Here is an 18,533-nt window from a genome sequence, read left to right on the forward strand (position 1 = left end):
GAGGTCATTGCTGGAGGCAGGATCCGAGGTCCCATGGACCAGTTGTCTGATGGGTTGAGGCAGCTCTTGTAGGGTTTATCATGCACCAGAAAGGTAGGGATTATTGGTTGCAAATAAAGATCCCCAATCCTGCAACAAAACCCCATTAGAGTCCATCAGGATCCATTCAGACACAGGGATCTGCCCTCGCAGATCCCGCTGTGTGTTCTGGCTCGAAGGGTTGATACGTCTCTGCATTCAGCTACAGGTTGTGTTGTATTACAGTCCTGCTGAAAGCCCCCTCACTGAAATCGGGGCTCCGTTGTGTGAGATGCTGGAGAAAAAGATAGTGAGAGGCTCCGTGCCACAGGGGGCTTGCAATTGAAATTGACAAGACAAAGGTTGGGAAGGGAAGCACAGGGGACTTGCCCAAGATCTCCCAGCTGGTCAGTGCAGAGTCAGTAACCGAGCCCAGTTCTCCTGAGTCCTGGGCCAGTGCCCTACCCACTGGACTACGCTGCATCTCATTTTTGGCCCCACCCCATCTCCCAGTGGCCTAAGGATAAGTTCCTGTCGGGACTTTCCTTCTTTAACAGGGGCCGCTTTGTAATATTTTCCCCAAATATGTGTGTGTGTGGTTTTTTTTTTTTTCCGTGTCTCTTTTCACCAGATGGTGACTGATCCACTCCAATGAAAGCATAAATGATTGAAAAGCAATGATTGCTTCACAGACACGAGTTGTAACCTGCAAGAAAACAGGGACCTCAATTATTTGTTTAACAAGAGCTGCCTAACGAGATGTGTGAAACTGTGCTGGCAAGGAAATGCTGCAGAGAGGTGTCTGACAACCACCATGTCGAGGGGAGGAGCAGGGAGGTGGAGAGCTTGGGGACCAAATTAACCTTATTGTTTCCCCTTTCATAACTACAGATACGAATGTAAATGTTAGCACAATCTACATCTCTGCGTGTGACCTGTTTGTTGTCATGTAAAGATGCACAGGGAGGACACCTAGTCTGAGAGAGGTGCTGGCATAGTGGTAGGGACATAGCGGATTAGGACGTAGAAGATCTATGTTCAATTCCTGGCTCTGTAATAAACTTGCTTTCTGACCTCTGACAAGTCATTTGCTTTCTCTGTGTTTCAGGTTTCCTATCTGTGAAATGGGAAAAAATAATACTTCCTTTGTCTGTTTTAGCATAGATTTTTCAAAAGTGCCCACCATCCCTGGGTGAGAACAATGGGAGGTTGATGAGCATTTGAAAATGCGGCCCCTTTCCAGTTTTGACTAGCGTACCGAGCCACCTAGATAACGTCCAACGTGTTAAATTTTTGCCCCATTTTGCAAAATGACTGCATGTAAATAGACTGCTCTGGAATATTAAAGGCTGTGATTGGCCTTTATGTTGTCCTTGACGTGAGTTGTGCTGTCAGCAAGCACAGAGAGCTCATAAACCGGATGTTAAGTCTTTTTGCATTTCCTGTTTTGACATTTTGTTTTGTCTAATGCTATTTGAGCTCTGTGTGTGTCTGTGACTGTTCCATACCCCCTTGCTAAATAACAGTAAGCCCAGAGGGCAGTGATATAACAAAACACAAATTCAGTGTTTTCTGCTTAGTTTAATTTCAAATGAAGAAATTCTGCCTGGGACTGGAGTCTGTGTTGGATTTTAAATGTTCTCCTTATGTCAGCTTGAGCTAAACTGCTTTCCCCCTAGAAACAGTTAATGGTGCAGTTTGGATTTTTGCCCTGCTACAACACTTTTCCTTTTTTAAATCTTTTAAACTTCTGGCACGTGTAGATCTGTGTAATGTATACTCTCTAGCTGCACAGTACACATACCATAGCAAACAGATGTCTGCTTCTAGGGAGAGCCACGCTTCTTGTAATCTCAGGAGGACACTGTAATCTGCAAAATTACATTCTGTACTGGGGTTTATTTTATTGTTAAAATTTCTCTTCTTGACACTCCGGATCTAGGATCTTTAGAAGGGAAACAAATTGTTCAAATAATTATCGGATGTGCTGGCTCTGAGTGCATGTGAATGCTAGACACTGTTTCATTAAATGTAAGGGCATTCTATAGCATTTTACGATTTGTATATTCAAGGGGAAGAGGATGCGGGTTGACAAACGTTACCAATATCTTGGTAATTTACTCCCAAACCTAGATGTAGGAAGGAATCTGGTAGCTAGAGATGTTAACAATCAGTTGGCTCAAGTCCTGCAAAGGCAAGTATTCATTTCTGAATAAATGACACTAGGATATAGGAAAGGCAGTGTGGTTCAGTGGATAGTCTGAGAGTCAGGGTACCTGGGTTCTGATCCTGGCTCTACCACTGAGCTATTGTGTGACCTGGGCAAATTACTTCACCTCTCTGTTCCTCTGTTTTGTCTCCCTTTGCCTATCTTGCTTATTTAGATCATAAGCTCCTCAGTGCAGAGACCATCTCGCTGTGTATGTACAGTGCCTAGCAAAATGGATCTCAGTTGAGGGCTCTAAGCACTATCATTATTATAGATGTTCTACTGATACTGTGTTTAATCTTAGCCAAGAAGATTTACAGGATGCTTCACAACAGACTAGGATGTGCCTCTTCTATTGCTGCCTGTGTCCCTTGTTGGCTGAGCTTGCAAAGGCCTTAAACCCAACTCAGCGGCATTTCTCTATTTATAATATTCGAGAGACAGGGCGGGTGAGGTAATATCTTTTATTGGATCAACTTCTGCTGGTGAACGAGACAGGCTTTCAAGCCCCACGGAGCTCTTCTTTGGGTCTGGGAAAGGTCCTCCCAGCGTCACGGCAAAATGCCAGGGGGAACAGATTGTTCGGTGTTTGCATTTTCCTGTGACACTGAGAGGACCTTTCCCAGACCTGAAGAAGAGCTCTGGGCTTGTCTACACTCACAGCGCTGCAGCTGAACCGGTGGAGCTGCGCCGCTGTAGCACTTAGTGAAGACACTACGACGCGGATGGGATTGCTTCTCCCTTCGGCGTAGGCCCTGCCTCTTGGGGAGGTGAAGCCCTCCTGCCGACTTAGTGATCCATTCCAAATCTCACGGCATATTCTAGGTATCCATGGCTAGAACCCGACTGATCTGGAGAAAGGGGGACAGTAGGACACCTCAGCCAGCTCTTGCCGCAGCCACCGCCTCAAGCATCTCTGCAATTGTTTTTGTAGATCAAACAACTGGTTGATGGGTTCCCATTAATGACCCCCAACATAACAAGACCCCATCTCCTCTCTGCTCATCCTTCCCTAGAGGTCAACATGCTGACACCCTAAATGACTTAGGTCAGAATGCGGTGTAACTGCCCCTATATTTCCCTTCAGTGGCCTAGTAAAGGCACCCACTCATAGGCTTCCAACTCCCCTGGCCATCACTTCTCTCTTGGGTGGAGACCCACATCTCTCCCTTCTGACTGGGGTATCTCCAGGCTGAGCTGTTCCCGGCCTGCACTGTGGTGTTCCCCACAGAGACAGGCTGCCCAAGCGGGCCTGCCAGCTTTTTCTCCAGAGACGGTCAGCAGTATGACATGCCCACAGCTATAGATACCACACAGGTCTTTTTATGCAAGCCTGTTTTATTCTTAAGGTAAAAGCACTACAGAGAAGACACATTAAAATAATAAAAGAAGCTACAGGCATGCTAGAGATCACCCCACCCCTAATACGGGGTCTGGCAGGAGCAGTCTTTCAGCACTCCATCCACAGGGTTTCCTTTGTGGTCACAAGTTCATCACAGCTTCAGTTCCGAATGAGCACACAGTTTTATGAGGCATCAGTAGGCCCACTCCTTCCAACCATTCCCTGAGAACTGTGGCGCTCTGTGAAGCAGGCGTCCTGTCCATTTGCTGCATGAGGAAGAAGGGCCTGAGCCTATTTAAAACCAGGCTGTTTATCCAAAAATCCTTTTTGGCTGTTGGTGCCTGGAAAATCCAGTTTGAGCTAGTCTATGCAGACCTCACCAGGGGGTGGCTTCAAAGGGGCTGGTAAGCAGAGGGATTACATTAGCATCCCCTTTCCCTAGTGGAGTTGCATACAATTCCACAATAACACATACACAATTGCATTTCTAATACAGTGGACCCCCGAAGGTTCAAGAAGGCTTAACTTTATTCAGTAACAGGGTGGCAAGAAGCAGCTCCTGTTGCTGTCTGGACCCTCTAGAAGGCACTGAATGAGCACAATGGGTGCTTGCCTGGTTTCTCCTCTTTTTCAAAGAACTGAAAAGTTTGGCCACCTGAGCCCATGTTGGGTCCAAGTCTCAGAAACTCCATTCTTGCGCTTGGGTGGGGATTGTGGGAGAAGAGGAGAGGTGGCCTCGAGTCACACATGCGCTTCCTGTGTCCTGGGGCCATCCAGGGGCCTGTCTGCCCACTAGTGTAAACTAGAGCAGACTCCGGGGTGCTCTAACTTACACGCTACTTCCCAAGGCCTCTCTCTGGCGTGAGTCCCAGTCTGGGCTAAGCTTAGGTGCTGAGCATCCTCTGCAGAGCAAGAGGTTTAGCAGAGGACGGATCTAATTTCAACAAATGGGCTGTTTCCAGAGCTGCGTTTCCTCTTCTCTTCTTCCAACATTGCGTTTCTGGGCCGAGTTCAGCAACTGATGCGGCTTCGTAAGTGACTCAGCAGTAAGAGAGGGGGGCGTGGAGGGAATAATGTCAAGGATAAAACAGCTGAACGAAAATTGCTCTTGGGTAGAAGGTGTTGGGACCTTCACTTGCCTATCACTAACAGCAAGGAGGACAGGAAGAAGAAAGAGCCAGTTCTCCTGAGGATGGGGCCTGCTGTTCTGCTGTGTTACCTTACACAGCTACCTAAAAAAGTAGACTTTACAGCCTGGGGCCAAATCCTTCCCTTTTGCCATGGTGTAAATCTGGAGTTACTATGGATGTATGTTAGTGTAATCAAGTGCTCCTAAATTAGCCTGTGAGCTCCTGTCTTTTAGGTGCTGAACAGATACAGTGGGGTTCAGGCCTGGGGCCCTGAGGCTCTAGGTTAATATTACCCCCGATAAATAAGAATAGTTGGAGACCCACTCCTTATCGATGTAGTAGGTTATGTTAGACTGACCCCAGCTAGGCCACGGATGGGCATTGCCTGGAAAGCAAACTTAGTTGCAAGGTCTCAAATTCAGGAAAACAGATGCCTCCTTCCTGCAGAAAGGTGCAGCTCACCCAGACCCCCCAAGAGAACAGAATGTGGTATTAGTGGGGGGCCTCACCTAAACACACTGAAAATGACACGTGCTGTTGGAGATGCAGTCAGGAGGGAGTCTGTGCTTGCATTTCTCAGGGTGGGGAAACTAGTTTTAAGAGCAGCCATTCCAGGGGGAATTCTGAGGCTATGCCTCATAAGAAATACCAGCTTTTAAGGTGAAGATTGTTTCTCTGAATTCTGCAAAGAGTTTTACCCTCCTCTCCAGTGTTAGAGGCCTAGGATATTACTGCCTGCTGCACAAAATCCATTGGTATTGGGGGTGATGAGGGGCTAGTTAAACCACAATGCACTGCACTTCGAGAGAGGAGATGGAGCCCAAGCCAACACCCCAAGATCTGACCTTTGGGGAAGCCCGCCTCAAAACTTTGCAGCTTGGGTCTATCTCTGTGAAGGACAGGAATGAAGAAATCCCATGTGCTGTGGAAACCGCAAAAGGGAAACCAAGTAGCAAGAGTGGCTAAATTTGGGTGGATCGGCGTAAATAGCATCCAGCTGCATTTCATGATAAACGATAAAATAATACTGTGTGTGTTTAGAAAGCCTGTCTGTTTCCATATGCCTGTGTAAATGCTGGTGAGGACATGGGGGCTGGCTGGCTGCATGTGCTTCTGACTCTTTCCTAGACAATGTGTAGGCTCTCTTTACAATGGATTGTGTGTAGGGAAACCACTGTAACGTGCAAACTGTGTTTGATTTTATTTCTAGCTGGAGAATATAGAAACCCAAATATATCCACAAAGACTAGTGGAAAAGAGTCACGAGCAATTGAATGTCAATGCAGACAGGTTACAAAAGCTTAAAGGAAAGGCACGAGAGTACTAGAAACTAAACTGTGTGTTAATATGCAGATTACCTCATGCCCCTTCACCTTCTCAGACTAAAATAAGGTCTGGCTGCTTGTCTGGGCACATTTTATTACAAATCATCCCCCCCCCCTCACCCCCCTCAGTGGCAAAGCTCTCATTTAAGTCCTCAGCCAAGTGGTAATGTTCAGCAATGAGGATAAAGGGGGTGATTTGTTTTTCCAGGACAAAGAAAAGGACTCTTTTCCCTCCAAGAGTCTGATTGTAACTAACACCAATAATCTTCCACTGACCGTCTCTTAACGAGCCGCCTGCCTCTCTTTTTCTTCTAGTCTCCATTGACTCCATGCAGGAGGTGTGTGAGGGGAAGCAGTCGGAAATCTTCCAGCGCTACGCCGATGGCAGCTTTGACCCCAACTGCTGCTTCAGCATCTACTATGGAGACCACATGGAGTCTCTCGACCTGGTGTCCTCCAGCGGGGAGGAGGCGCGCACCTGGATCACGGGGCTCAAGTACTTGATGGCAGGGATCAGCGATGAAGACAGCCTGTCAAAACGGCAGAGGACCAGAGACCAATATCCTTCTGTGCTGTGGGGGAGGGTGTCTCGCAGGGTGGGGCGGTAGCACTCCTAAAGGAATTTGTGGAGCTGTCCTTAGTGCTTATTTCACTGGCAGCAAGTGCGAGGCATAGGGTTGCACAACGGGTCCTGTCACATGCTCCTGTTCCCAAAGGGCCCTACACATCTGAGTATGGGGTGCAGCATTCCAGGCTCTGTTTCATCCCAGAGGAGATTCCCCCTTCTGCGCACTCCCATTTGGACCCCCTCCTCCAGTCTAGCCCACACACCCGCTCTCCTGTTTCCTGTCTTTCACCCACGCACATCCTGAAAAAGCCGGGGGGCTATTTTCAAAGGCACAAATTAGGTGCACGACTCCCATTGACGTTCAGTGGGCGATGGGCTCCTACCTGCCCTTTGTGTCTTTGACAATACCCTTAGCAGACAATTTTCAGCCTTCTGAGCTGAGAATAAGGGGCAAATGAGTGAGAGAGGCTGGGAGGTGGAGAAAGTGGGTGCTGTGTCTTATCACCGGTTGTCATCCTGCAGGGAAGTCTCAACAGCTGACACTTTGCATGTCAAAAGTCCTTCAAGAGGATTAGAGGCCTGTGCTAGGCATATGGTGGAGGGAGAATGGAATTTAAAAGAATAAAGGGCCACATTCTGCCTTCAATTAGACCCTATGCAGCCGTAGCCCTCTCTGCAGGTTGCAGAATTCAACCCTAAGTTTATATTTGTTCAGAGCTTAAAGACATTTCTCATTGTGTATTTGTGGGTAAATAGCCAGTGCTGCTGCTGAGAAGATTCACGTGAGCAGGATTTTAATAGGCATCATTTAAAGCTCACGCGCAGGCAGACCAAAATCCTCTCCCCACACCTTGACATCAGGGACAGGAGGAAATTGTATGCATGGACAAAACTTCATCAAACCCCAAATTAGGCAGTGAGATCCTGGCTCGGGGCTGCTGCTGAGATGCTAAAGGCACCATCGATATCTGCTTATTGCAATACCTGGATCACTCCCCTATGGTAGGCTATTGCAGGGTGTCTACTGTGATCACCACTGGAAGACCGAATTTGCTGCCAGTGACCACACAGTGAGATCTCTCCGAGATGCCATCATTTTCTTTCCCTGTACTTAGAATAGGAAACAGATGGTAGACTTGCCAAATACTGTCTCTTTGCTGATGGCCACTGTACGGTATCTCTGACGTTAACTCTGGCAGGTAGGAAGCCTTTGCTGCTTATTAGATCCTGTTCTGTGAAGGAAAGCCTGTCCCCTACTACTGCATGTAGCCAGCTATTCTTTCCTTTTACAGGGGAATGTTCTTGTGCTGGTGAGAAGAAAAGGGTATTGCGGTCCCTTTAGCTAACAGCTGCAAGGCAACGTTAGGTTGAGCAGTCTGAGATCCTAGCCTGGGAAAGAGGCACCATAACAAGGTGTGTGACAAAGCCTTCAGGAAGACTGCAAAGAACTTCAGTTCTTTTGGGGCCCAATAACCTGTTTAACAAGTGCCAGCAAGGAAAGGTGCTGGGAACCTGTTGAAAGCTTGTATGCAGCACCTGAGGTGCATTTGGATTAGGGGGGTTTTATATCCGGCTTAGGCTGTCAGAACTCCCAGTGACAAATCTAGTTCATGGGCAACAGAGCTGCTTTATTGTTTTTCTAGTTAAACTATCTTAGGTTAGATATTAAGAAAAGCTTTAACCGCACTCTGGAAAAGGCTTCCAAGGGAAGTTGTGGAATCCTTGTCAATGGAGGTTTTTAAGAACAGGTTAGACAAACACCTGTTGGGATGGTCTAGGTTTACTTAGTCCTGCCTCAGCACGGGGGTCAGACTTGATGACCTCTTGAGGTCCCTTTCAGCTCTGTTTCTTTGATTTTGTGTGTGTGTGTGTGTGGTTTATAGCCTCAATAGAAAGTCCACTAATCTGTAGTGCTACAGCTGTGCCGCTGTAGCACTTGCAGAGTTGACACTTCCTATGGTGACGGAGGGGGTCTTTCCACCACTCTAGTAAATGTACCATCTTGAGAGGTGGTAGCTAAGTCAACAGAAGAAGATTTTAGTGGTCAATGGAAGTATCTTCTTCCATTGACCTAGCGGTGTCTATACTGCGGGCATAGAGCAGCTTAACAACATCTCTCAGGGGTGTGAATTAGGTCCACGTACATTTTAGGTATAGACCAGGCCCAAATAATGTTCAGTGGGGTCCCTTGATGCTCCATTGCATTTCTTAACTCCAGTTAAATGTGGTTGAAGCAAACCTTTGATGAGGCCGATAAGAATGGTGATGGCAGTTTGAGTATTAACGAGGTGCTCCAGCTGATGCACAAACTGAATGTGAACCTCCCACGACAGAAAGTCAAGCAAATGTTTAAGGTAAGAAGTGAGAATGATCATTTCTAAGGGGGAAAGGGCTGAGCTGCAGAGATCTAATGTGCAACACGACCGGAGAGAGAGTAAATGCTTCGCTAGCAAATTCATTTTCATTCCCTCACTGGATGCTGCATTGTGCATTTCAGCAAGTCGGAGAGAACTCTGGAAACAAAGGGGTCATGAGTAAATTCTTAACTGCAAAGGGAAAAGATACTTGCACCAAGTTGCTTCTGGAGTTTTACAGTGTAAGGACAAGCAAAGCGAATCTGCCTCCATCAGCTTCCATGCCCTACCCTCCTATGCTTGGGGCCAGATTCCGATACCCTTACTTGCATTGAACCATGCCTTCGTCATTGGAGGAATCTCAATTTCCATCATTGGAGATTTTTAAAAGCAGGTTAGACGAACACCTGGCAGGGATGGTCTAGATAATACTTAGCCCTGCCATGACTGCAGGGGACTGGATTAGATGACCTATCGAAGTCCCTTCCAGTCTTATGATTCCTCTAACTCCAGAAGTAAGGAACTCTTTGGGACCACTCAAGGAGTAGGTTGATACCCTTTCTCTCACAGAGTATCAAAATTTGACCAGTATTGTTATAAATCTGGTCTCCTATGGCCACTGATTATCCTTGATCATTTCCAGCTGTGGAGTGAAATGGGCATCCTTCCACGTGCAATGGACTGCTCCTTTGGTGATGGTGACTAGGTGGACTGTGCTCGCAAACCACATGCTTTATCCAAAAGCCAGCTGCTCCCTCGTGCTCTATTGCGCTACAAAGAACTGGGGTGCTGTTCCCAAGTTTGAAAGGAAGAAATGACTCCGAAGGAGTACTATGGGAGGGAAATGTAGATACAAACTTGAAGATCCTATGGATTGACTGAGAAACACCTGGATTTAGGTCCCATGACTTTGAAAGCTACCCACTCTAAGGGTCTCAGTTTCCATTGACCTGATCTGTAGCTAAATCCCCATTTCACTAACCTAATTGTCCTAATTTGTAATGGTCTAGCAAAGTGCTGTCCCTAAATAGGGTGAAGTGACTCATGCATGATGTCAGGTGCTGTTGGCAAACAGGGAAGTCATTGCATTGCTGTGGACAGCTGCTTGGGATGGTTACTGTGTGCAACAGTGGGGCTGTGGCTTCACCTTCCTTCTCTGTCACTCCCTCTCCTCCCTCTTCGCTGTCCCTCTTCTTCTTTAAGTTTGGCCTAGAATTAGGTCACATGAGTTGCTGAGATGTTATCTCCCTCTTGGCTCCAGGGATCTCTCTTGGCATTTCCTCCTTTCTTCAAAGTGCTCTGACTGTTCTTTCAAATGATGTCTTAATCCTCCTGCCAAATCTCTGTTGAGTAATTATGACTGCCACGCTCCCTTTCGCACAGCACTCTGTGAATTGCACTGCTTCTAGTGGGTAAATTATGGGACGCCCGGTAATGTGCCCAACCTTTCTCCTCCTACATACTGGGTGCTTAGCCCAGAATATGTTGCTCATAGTCAGTGGAGATCTGTGGCTGGGCTTGGAGTTGACCTTTGTTTAAATGTCCACTTGAGTTGGGCTAAAATGGTCTTGTAGATGTTCCAGCTATGGGGAGCCATGAGTGAGGTGAAAGGAATTGAGCCTCTGTGGGGAGAGGGAGAGTGTGCATAAGAGAGATTGGGAATGTGATTGGCTTAATATAGGGGATAACTGGCTGTCCAAATTCCTGCTATTTTTATCCTGTTGAAAATATGCCCTTAAACTGCTAGGCAGTAAACCCAGAAGCCCACCAATGGGACCCTCTTTTTGTACGTGTAAGATTGGGAGAGAAGGGGTTAGTCTCCTTAGGAGCTGAATTGTGGTCCTCGTGGTGAATTCTGTGTACGTGGGCAGCTACTTGGTGTGGTGGTGAACCTATTGAGCTAGTTTTTAATTAAAATTCAGTCTAGACATGAGCCATCGCCCCAGGGATTACAGTGAATGTAGAACGAAGAGACCTTCTTTTTTTAAAAAGAGGTGGCATGAGTGTTTTTTCAGGAGCCCTGAATCTGAGATCTACTCTCTAGTTCTGTTAGGCTGTGCCTGTTCTGACCATCATCATGGGACTTGTGCACTAACCTGTCTTGGAGAATATGGACCAAATCCATTTTGGTGGCTGTAGCTTGATTATAATTATTTCCTTTAAAAAGCCCCAAAGCATGCTAAGACATTCACAGAAAACATAGCTTACATCCTAAATAAAGTCCTCGCATAACAGATGGCTGCTGGAAGAACAAAAGCAGTCAGGAAACTTGACTACAGTAAGATCTTTGTTCATTGGAATGAGATGTTGCTGACCTCCGGGTCTCGCATGTTTTGTGTAAAATCTACTCTGCTGGTAAGATGCAGAGGATTCCTCCAAAACTTCCCTGATCAAGGAAGGACATTTGTAAGGTGCATGTGTTTTAGCATCACATCCTGTCCTGGGGTCAGGTCCTCCGCTGGTGTAACTGTCCTAGTCCCATTGACATCAGCTGAGGATCTATTCTCTGAAGCCTTCGTAGTGGAGAACTTAACAAGTCGTGTCTCCCATTTATACAGCAGCATTGTAAAAATTGCAAAAAGAACAGGAGTACTTGTGGCACCTTAGAGACCTTAAATTTGTTAGTCTCTAAGATGCCACAAGTACTCCTGTTCTTTTTGCTGATACAGACTAACACGGCTGTTACTCTGAAACCTGTCATTGTAAAAATTGGTTTCTTAAAGTCTGGTTTGGTGATCGACTTCTCTGCAGAGAAGTGTAAAGTCTGGTTCTTTTATATCCAAAGACATTCACTGGCAAAAAAAAATTTTTAAGCCACTCAATATCAGATAACTTTCTGCTAAATTGCTTTATCAGGGTTTCCTGTTGGGACAGCCAGACATCAAAGATATGCCAAAGTATGTAGCTGTATGACTGTTGCAGAGAAATCTTTCTTGACATACCTGTTGATCTGAAGTCCAGTCACTGACTTGGTCTCCTCCAATCACACCTGCTACTATCTCTGTTTTTGTTGGAGTGTTGTATCAAGTATGCAGATGCTCATATATGTCATGTTGACACAGCTACAACAACACTGCATACGTCTGTTGCAATGCAGATAGCTACTCCTTTGCAATTAGTTCTGCTGTTGTCCTTGACCCAGTTTATTGTCTAATTAAATAGAAGAGGATTAAAGATACATCTATGCCTCCACACCAATGATCAAAAAGCTGATTTGCATGGGACCCTGATGGGAATTAAGTCAGGGTGGTGTTTTTACAGTAGGCAAACAACTGCAGCCTTTGCTGTATGCCATGTGCCTCAGAAACATGCCAACAGTAGCAGAATTTTAAAGAGGCAGCCTTGCTGTTGATGATGTGCTGGGAATTGGAGAGAAGGGACGTTTTAAAAAAATCTAAATGGTGGGATCAAAGGAGCAAGGCACTCAGTTCCCAATGACCCTCTGAGATTTGAGCACCTCAGTCTTTAATGTTGTTACCCTCACAACACCCCAGTGGGGTAGGACAGTGCTATTATTCTCATTTTACAGTTAGGGAAACTGAGGCAGAGAACAGCTAAGTTACTTGTCCAAGATCACATGGGAAATCGGTGGCAGAGCAGGGGCATTGAACCCAGATCTACCAAATTCTAGATTAGTGCCCTAACCACTAGACCATCCTTCCTCTCTTACTGTGTGTCCAGATAGTGTCTCCAACTCCTGTACAGACTTGTACAGCTCTTCTACAGACTGCAACCAGTTTAAGACTCCGTGGCAAAAGATTTCTCTCCAAGTCCATCCCTTCATCTTCCTAGAGATGTTCTATCCAGCCTTCTGGACTCTCTGTGCTTGTGTTGGTCCAATAGGACTGCAATGAATCTGCCTTGACATAGTGGGCCTCCCCTTTTGCTCTGTAGCTAGACAAACAAGGAATCTTGGAGTCATTGCCAGTGTTAAACTGCCTTTGATCTGTATATGTATCAGTTGGGTAAAAACCATTCCAAACTGCAGTCAGGGGAAACGCAGCTGAGGCACAGTACGGTTTGAACTGTTACCAGATTCCTTTGAAATCCTAGTGTGGTGGTCACTGAGCCATGAGACCTTCCTTGACTGAGCTCTGATGCCTTGCGTCTCAGTGGGGAGGAGCCCAAAAAGGATCTTCCAGTAACCATTCAGTGCCAATCTCTGTAGTCCAGTGTTCCCTGGCATGTTGTCTAGGGACTTCTGTAACTGGGGCTTCAGGGTTCTCTGACCAGCTCTACTGCTGACCCACTGCGTGACTGTAGACAAGCCTCTTACCTCCCTGTGGGTGAAATGCAACCCTGTGCAGAGGGCTAGACACTGCTTAAATCCTATTTGCAGGGCTTAAGTGGTGCATAGGTTCACTGTCTGGGCAGTGCATGGAGATCCTCGAATGAAAGGCACTAGGAAAATGGATTCACTACTAGTAACAATAACAACTGGTTGTAACATTGCCCTAGGGCGGGAGCAGAGTTAGATTTTTCCCTTGCAATGCAGACCCTGTCTGAATAGATATCCTCACGGAGAGCCCTTCCTGCCCCTTCCTGGGCTGCCTGAATTGTTGTTACTGATAGTGGCTCCTTTGGCAGGGTAACTGCTGGTGGGACCCAGTGCAATCAAGTCAATCAATCCGTTTTACAAACATCCCAGCCAGAACAAAAACGCCCCTCCCCAGCTGGGTTTCCCAGCCCTGTACCCGTGTGCCATTCAGGATTCCTCTCCTTCTGCTCTTCCCTAGAGTGCTCATGCAACTGGGGAGGGAAAGGAAGGCAAAGTTAACCCCTTGCTTACTGGAAAGCAGCATTACCCTCACACCCACCACAAGCAGCCTTTGTGGATAGACTTTATGGCCTTTGATTTTGGTTTTTCCCTTGAGTTTTATAGGAAAATGAGGAGGGGAGGCAGGGGCAAGGTGGCACTTTGGAAATGATCCGGCTTGATTGTGGGGAGAGAAGACGCCGCCTCTGAATTCCTTCCCCTGCCTCCTGACTGTGGTAGAAGATTTATTCTGGTGCCTCCGGGCAGAAAATATTTTTAGCCTGCAACTTTCTCTGCTGTGTTTTCTTCATCCTGCTGACAGCTGACGCTGAAGCCTGCCCTGCTGTCTCTTGTGTCCAATGTAGATTCCTCTCTGGATATACAATGGTAGGATTTGCTCAACTGGAGCATGGAAAACAGAATGGCTCTGTGGCTTGCAGGAGCACAGGGGCGGGGGGAGGGACGGAGAAGCTATTGCAGAGGCTGAGAATCCTCCAGCAACTGCAAAATACAGGTTACCCTAGCATATACTTGGACATGTATTGTACCTATAACTTCAGTGTCTCTGGTGTCCTGCAGGTGTAGAAATTGCTGCACTGATAACAGCTCACAGCTAAAAGATGAAAAAACCAGGACAGGAGCTGCTTATAGTGATGTCTTTCAACCGTAAACCTCACACCCCCAGCAAGTCTGTCTGTGTTACTGAATCAAGTCTAGGAGGAATAAAATAGGAGGGATTTTAAAACTCTGGGCTGAGACTTTTTTTCAAAGGTGCCCAGGAGATTTGGGCACTCTGTTCCCCTGGTCAGCTTGGCCATCACAGCCCTGACATTTCTAACCATCCGTGCTGTTTCAGATGAATAAAACACACGTGCAAATTGAAACTTAGTAGGTGTGTTCTGGGACTTGTGCACTAGTGCAAAGTCTGGGCTCACAGCACTGCAGGGGATACCTCTCAACTTTAGAAATAAGCTTGAACTGCATGGAAACACTGGGAACCTAGTTAGGTTGTGGCCAGCCCTGCACATTAACGTAAAGGTTTTCCCCATCCTCCCCACACAGTATTCCTGACACACTTGCATCCATTTGCTCAGAGAATGCAAGGACTACGAGGGTCTGTAGCACCTCTGGGGGTGCTGGGCTCCTCAGGGGGTGTGGTAGGGCTTCTAACCCTAACCCATGCCACAGAAGGCCATTAAATGCTGGTCTGTGGAATCCTGTCACCCTCTAGTGGCTGCCCTGCTACCACCAGCTAAGGGAAAGTTCCTTGACCTCTAAAAATCCCAGGCCAGCTGGAGGGAAGGAGTCCAGGCCCATCTCCAAGGAGTATGTGCTACTGTGTCTGGTAACTGTCTTAGCTCAGTGCCTGGCTTCACTCTGCTCCCCTTGACTGGATGTTACAGGCATCATGACCGCCCGCACTTCAGGAGGCATTACTGCTTAATGGACCGACCACTGGACTGGGGCACAGGAGAGCTGGGTTCTATTGCTGGCCCTGTCACTGGTCTCCTGGGTGACCTTGGGCAAGTCATTTCCCCTTATGCCTCAGTTTCCCCATCTGCAAACGGGGGGTGATGATACTGGCCTCCCTTATACAGCACTCTGAGCTGGCCTGATGAAAAGCGCTAGATGAGAGCTAAGTGCTGGTGGTACTGCCTGATGCAGTGTCGTAGAAGGCGAAGAAGCAGCTTCTCCCCAGTGCAGCCTGCAGAGCCACATTCAGCCCCTGAGTGCCTCTAAGCAGATGGGGCCTGCATTCCTCGTGAGCATCTTTACATTTAGCTCAAAGCAAGTGTGCTGAGTCCACTTGAGCACACGGGTGCGCACGCACGTCTGGTTACCCCAGCTTTAGCCCAATGGTCCCATACACTTCAGTGCTTTTACTTCCATTTGGGGGCAGAAGCCAGGCTAAAAAACTTCGTAGAAACATGTATGTGTCCGCACACACAAGAGGGTCTTGTCAAAAGCTTGTTGGAGAACAAAGGCTCTTCCCTCCCTTGGCAGTGGGAAGATAATACTCCTACATCTATTAATATGCACTCTGACTGGCAGCACTATAATCTGCTGATACTTGTGTTATTTAGACCCTATGCACCATCTACTTCTGCTCCACTGAGAATCCTGTCCTTTCATCAGTTGTGCTGGACTGTAATGAGGCTTTCAGAGGGGGGGCCGGAGGGTAGATGGTGTCTCTGTACCTGGCAGAACATTTTAATAATATTTTAATAAAACTTTTTTGCAATGCCAGCAAATACCACGCTCATAAATGCAGCACTGTGGAAAACGAAATTTCAGAAACTCATTAAAATTAGTGGATTAAAGGGAGTCGCTTTCTAGGGTAAATCATTCGGATTGATGGGAGCCAAAGGGTAGAGACTGGTAAAACCTCTGTGACTAGAGTATGGGTTTCTATTAGTAGCGTGCTAGACTCTTGTCTTAATAGTTTCAGATGAATGGCAATAATTATATGCCAAGCACTTTAGAAATCCTGTTAAGAGAGGAAAAAATGGATGTGCCTTTTCCATATGAAAGTGTATAAATGAGAGCAGCCTGGTGTGAATTATGGATGTAATTGGTGTTCTGTGATATAAAATCCCTGATATTAAGCAGCCTTGAATTGCCTAATCAAAGCAGAAATCTCTGTCTTGGCTAACGAAAGAGCGAAACAGAATGTTGTTAAAACTAACATTGTACATCATACATGGGGTTTGAAGGCAGTCCCCTTGGGTTCAGTTTTTCTAATTAATATCCTTTCACTGACTCAGATGAATGCCTGCTTTTATTAAAGTGGTGTGTATTAATTCTACCCAGAACTTTATTTTTAAAGGAGATGAATGTTGTGTGTTTGCCGCATCTCCCCCCATTCGTTCATGGTAGTGGGAGGGAAGAGCGCAATTTTATTATTAGGAAGGTTTTGCTCACAAGTACATTCAGATATGTTTCACTGGGCTCCTTTAATAAGTTCAGTGTCTCTGCATTGATTGACCTGGTTTACATTGGCACCTAATTCTATTAACCATTTCAGCGCCTACACAAAATTTGGCTTCAGTGTTGTAGTTGCTACAATTCAAGAGTTGGTAAAGTGTCAGGCTGCTAAATAGAAATCTAACATCCAGGGCAAGCAAGAGTTAGAAAGTGTGTGTGGATTCCTTGGGGACTGAGAATAGACTAGGAGGCTGATAATGTATCGCTGATAACATATTGAGTCTCTCTCTCTTGGTCAATAAAGGATTTTCAGTTTTGCAGTGTTCTTGGAGAACTAGCTGTGCATGGGTACTTAACCCTGGGACTTCTAAATGGAATTTGTGCTGTTAGTTCTAGGCTGTTGTCCATGGTCTCGGTGTGTTATGTTCCCTGAGACTTTTCCCAACTAACTGATAAAACTGCAGCCTTCCTGGCACCAGGCCAAGGGAATGCAGCGAAGAAGTATTATCTGGGCTGTACAAGAAGCCTGAAACTTTCGGTCTCTGATCTGTAATGTGCTTAGGCTTGTCTACAGCGAAAATGTGCAAAGCAATTGGCTGACACTCAATTGCTGGAACACAATGTGGGAGGAGCTCAACATTAAAACAAGTCTGTGGGATCTTCAGTCCTGGCACTATGCGAGAGACACACATCCTGGCTTGATAATGCAACAGTTTAATTCCAAAGGACAATGTCTGAAAGGGATGGTTAAGCTCTGTATGGTAAATGAGCACAGGTGTCTGACACTGGGAAAGAATGTATGCAATGTTGTTGTAGCTGTGTCAGTCCCAGGATATGAGAGAGACCAGGTGGGGGAGGTAATATCTTTTATTGGACCAACTTCTGTTGGTGAGAGAGACAAGCTACACAGAGCTCCCTTCAGGAAAGGAGTCGGTTAGCACCACCCTAGCAAGATAATTACTGAGCAATTTTGATTCTCTTTTCAAACTTTCTCTCTCATGCCTCTGCAACAAGACACATTTCCCATTTTGTCAAGTCAGGGGGTTAATTCTCCATCCTCGCTGACAGGCACGTTCATAAGAATGGGACCAAGTGAGAATACGGATGGGAAGTGCTGATTCAGAGCTATCCTAAAAGATCAGCACACGTGGCATTTGGCTGGATAGTGCGTTGTTCTGCCTGCCATCTGCCAAACTGCCAGCTGCATTTTCTCGTAGTCTGAAATGGAGGTGTCTGGAGTTGTTGTAACCTAAGGGTATGACCACACTGCAGTGAGGAGGTGTGTAGACATACCCGGATCTAGTTCAAGTAACAATAGCAATGAAGCCACAACAGCATAGGTGGCTCCCTGCACCTTGGCTACATACTTAAGCAGTCGTTGTACTGTTATTGTTAGTTCAAGTGGCTTTGACCTACCCATGCTGCAGTCACGCCGCCTGATTGCAGTGTAGGCATACCCAAAGTAGCTCAGCATTCCTCGACTTGTCTGCCTGATCGAATTTGACGATGCAGGACTAGCTATTTCCTAAACCATCAACGAGGACCCTTCTCTATTTGAATGCTTGGTGAGGTCTGAACTGACCGCTGCGCCTTTGGTGGGAGATGTTCATTGGACTGAGATCTTCCATAAGAGTGTTTTTCGGAGGGGCCATGCTCAACAAACAAAATTCAGTTCTGAGTTTGGATTTTGAACATTCTTAAACTTTTGATGGGTTCTGGTCTGTGAATGTTTTGGTTCAGGCTGATGTCTAAGTGTTTTGCCTTCCTACATTTCTCAGAGTTCGTCTACGGCTGAGAGTGGTCCTGATTTTTACAGTAACTGCAGCAGAAATGTGCACCGGCTGACTCAGATCAGCAGTACTACAAACCTATTCAGCAGCTGTCTTATCTTTTCCCCTGGCATCAT

At 46.5% G+C, this 18,533-nt stretch overlaps 1 protein-coding gene across 1 annotated transcript in view; it reads left to right on the plus strand.

Moving 5' to 3' along the window:
• PLCH2 (phospholipase C eta 2) overlaps positions 1-18,533 on the plus strand; it is a 326,258-nt gene that overhangs the window by 226,498 nt on the left and 81,227 nt on the right. Inside the window, 2 exon segments of the mRNA XM_054009469.1 lie at positions 6,340-6,598; positions 8,811-8,946. Of these exon segments, the coding sequence (XP_053865444.1) occupies positions 6,340-6,598; positions 8,811-8,946 (395 nt within the window).

Source organism: Malaclemys terrapin, chromosome 19, assembly GCF_027887155.1.
Source record: "Malaclemys terrapin pileata isolate rMalTer1 chromosome 19, rMalTer1.hap1, whole genome shotgun sequence".
Taxonomy (NCBI): Eukaryota; Metazoa; Chordata; order Testudines; family Emydidae; genus Malaclemys; species Malaclemys terrapin.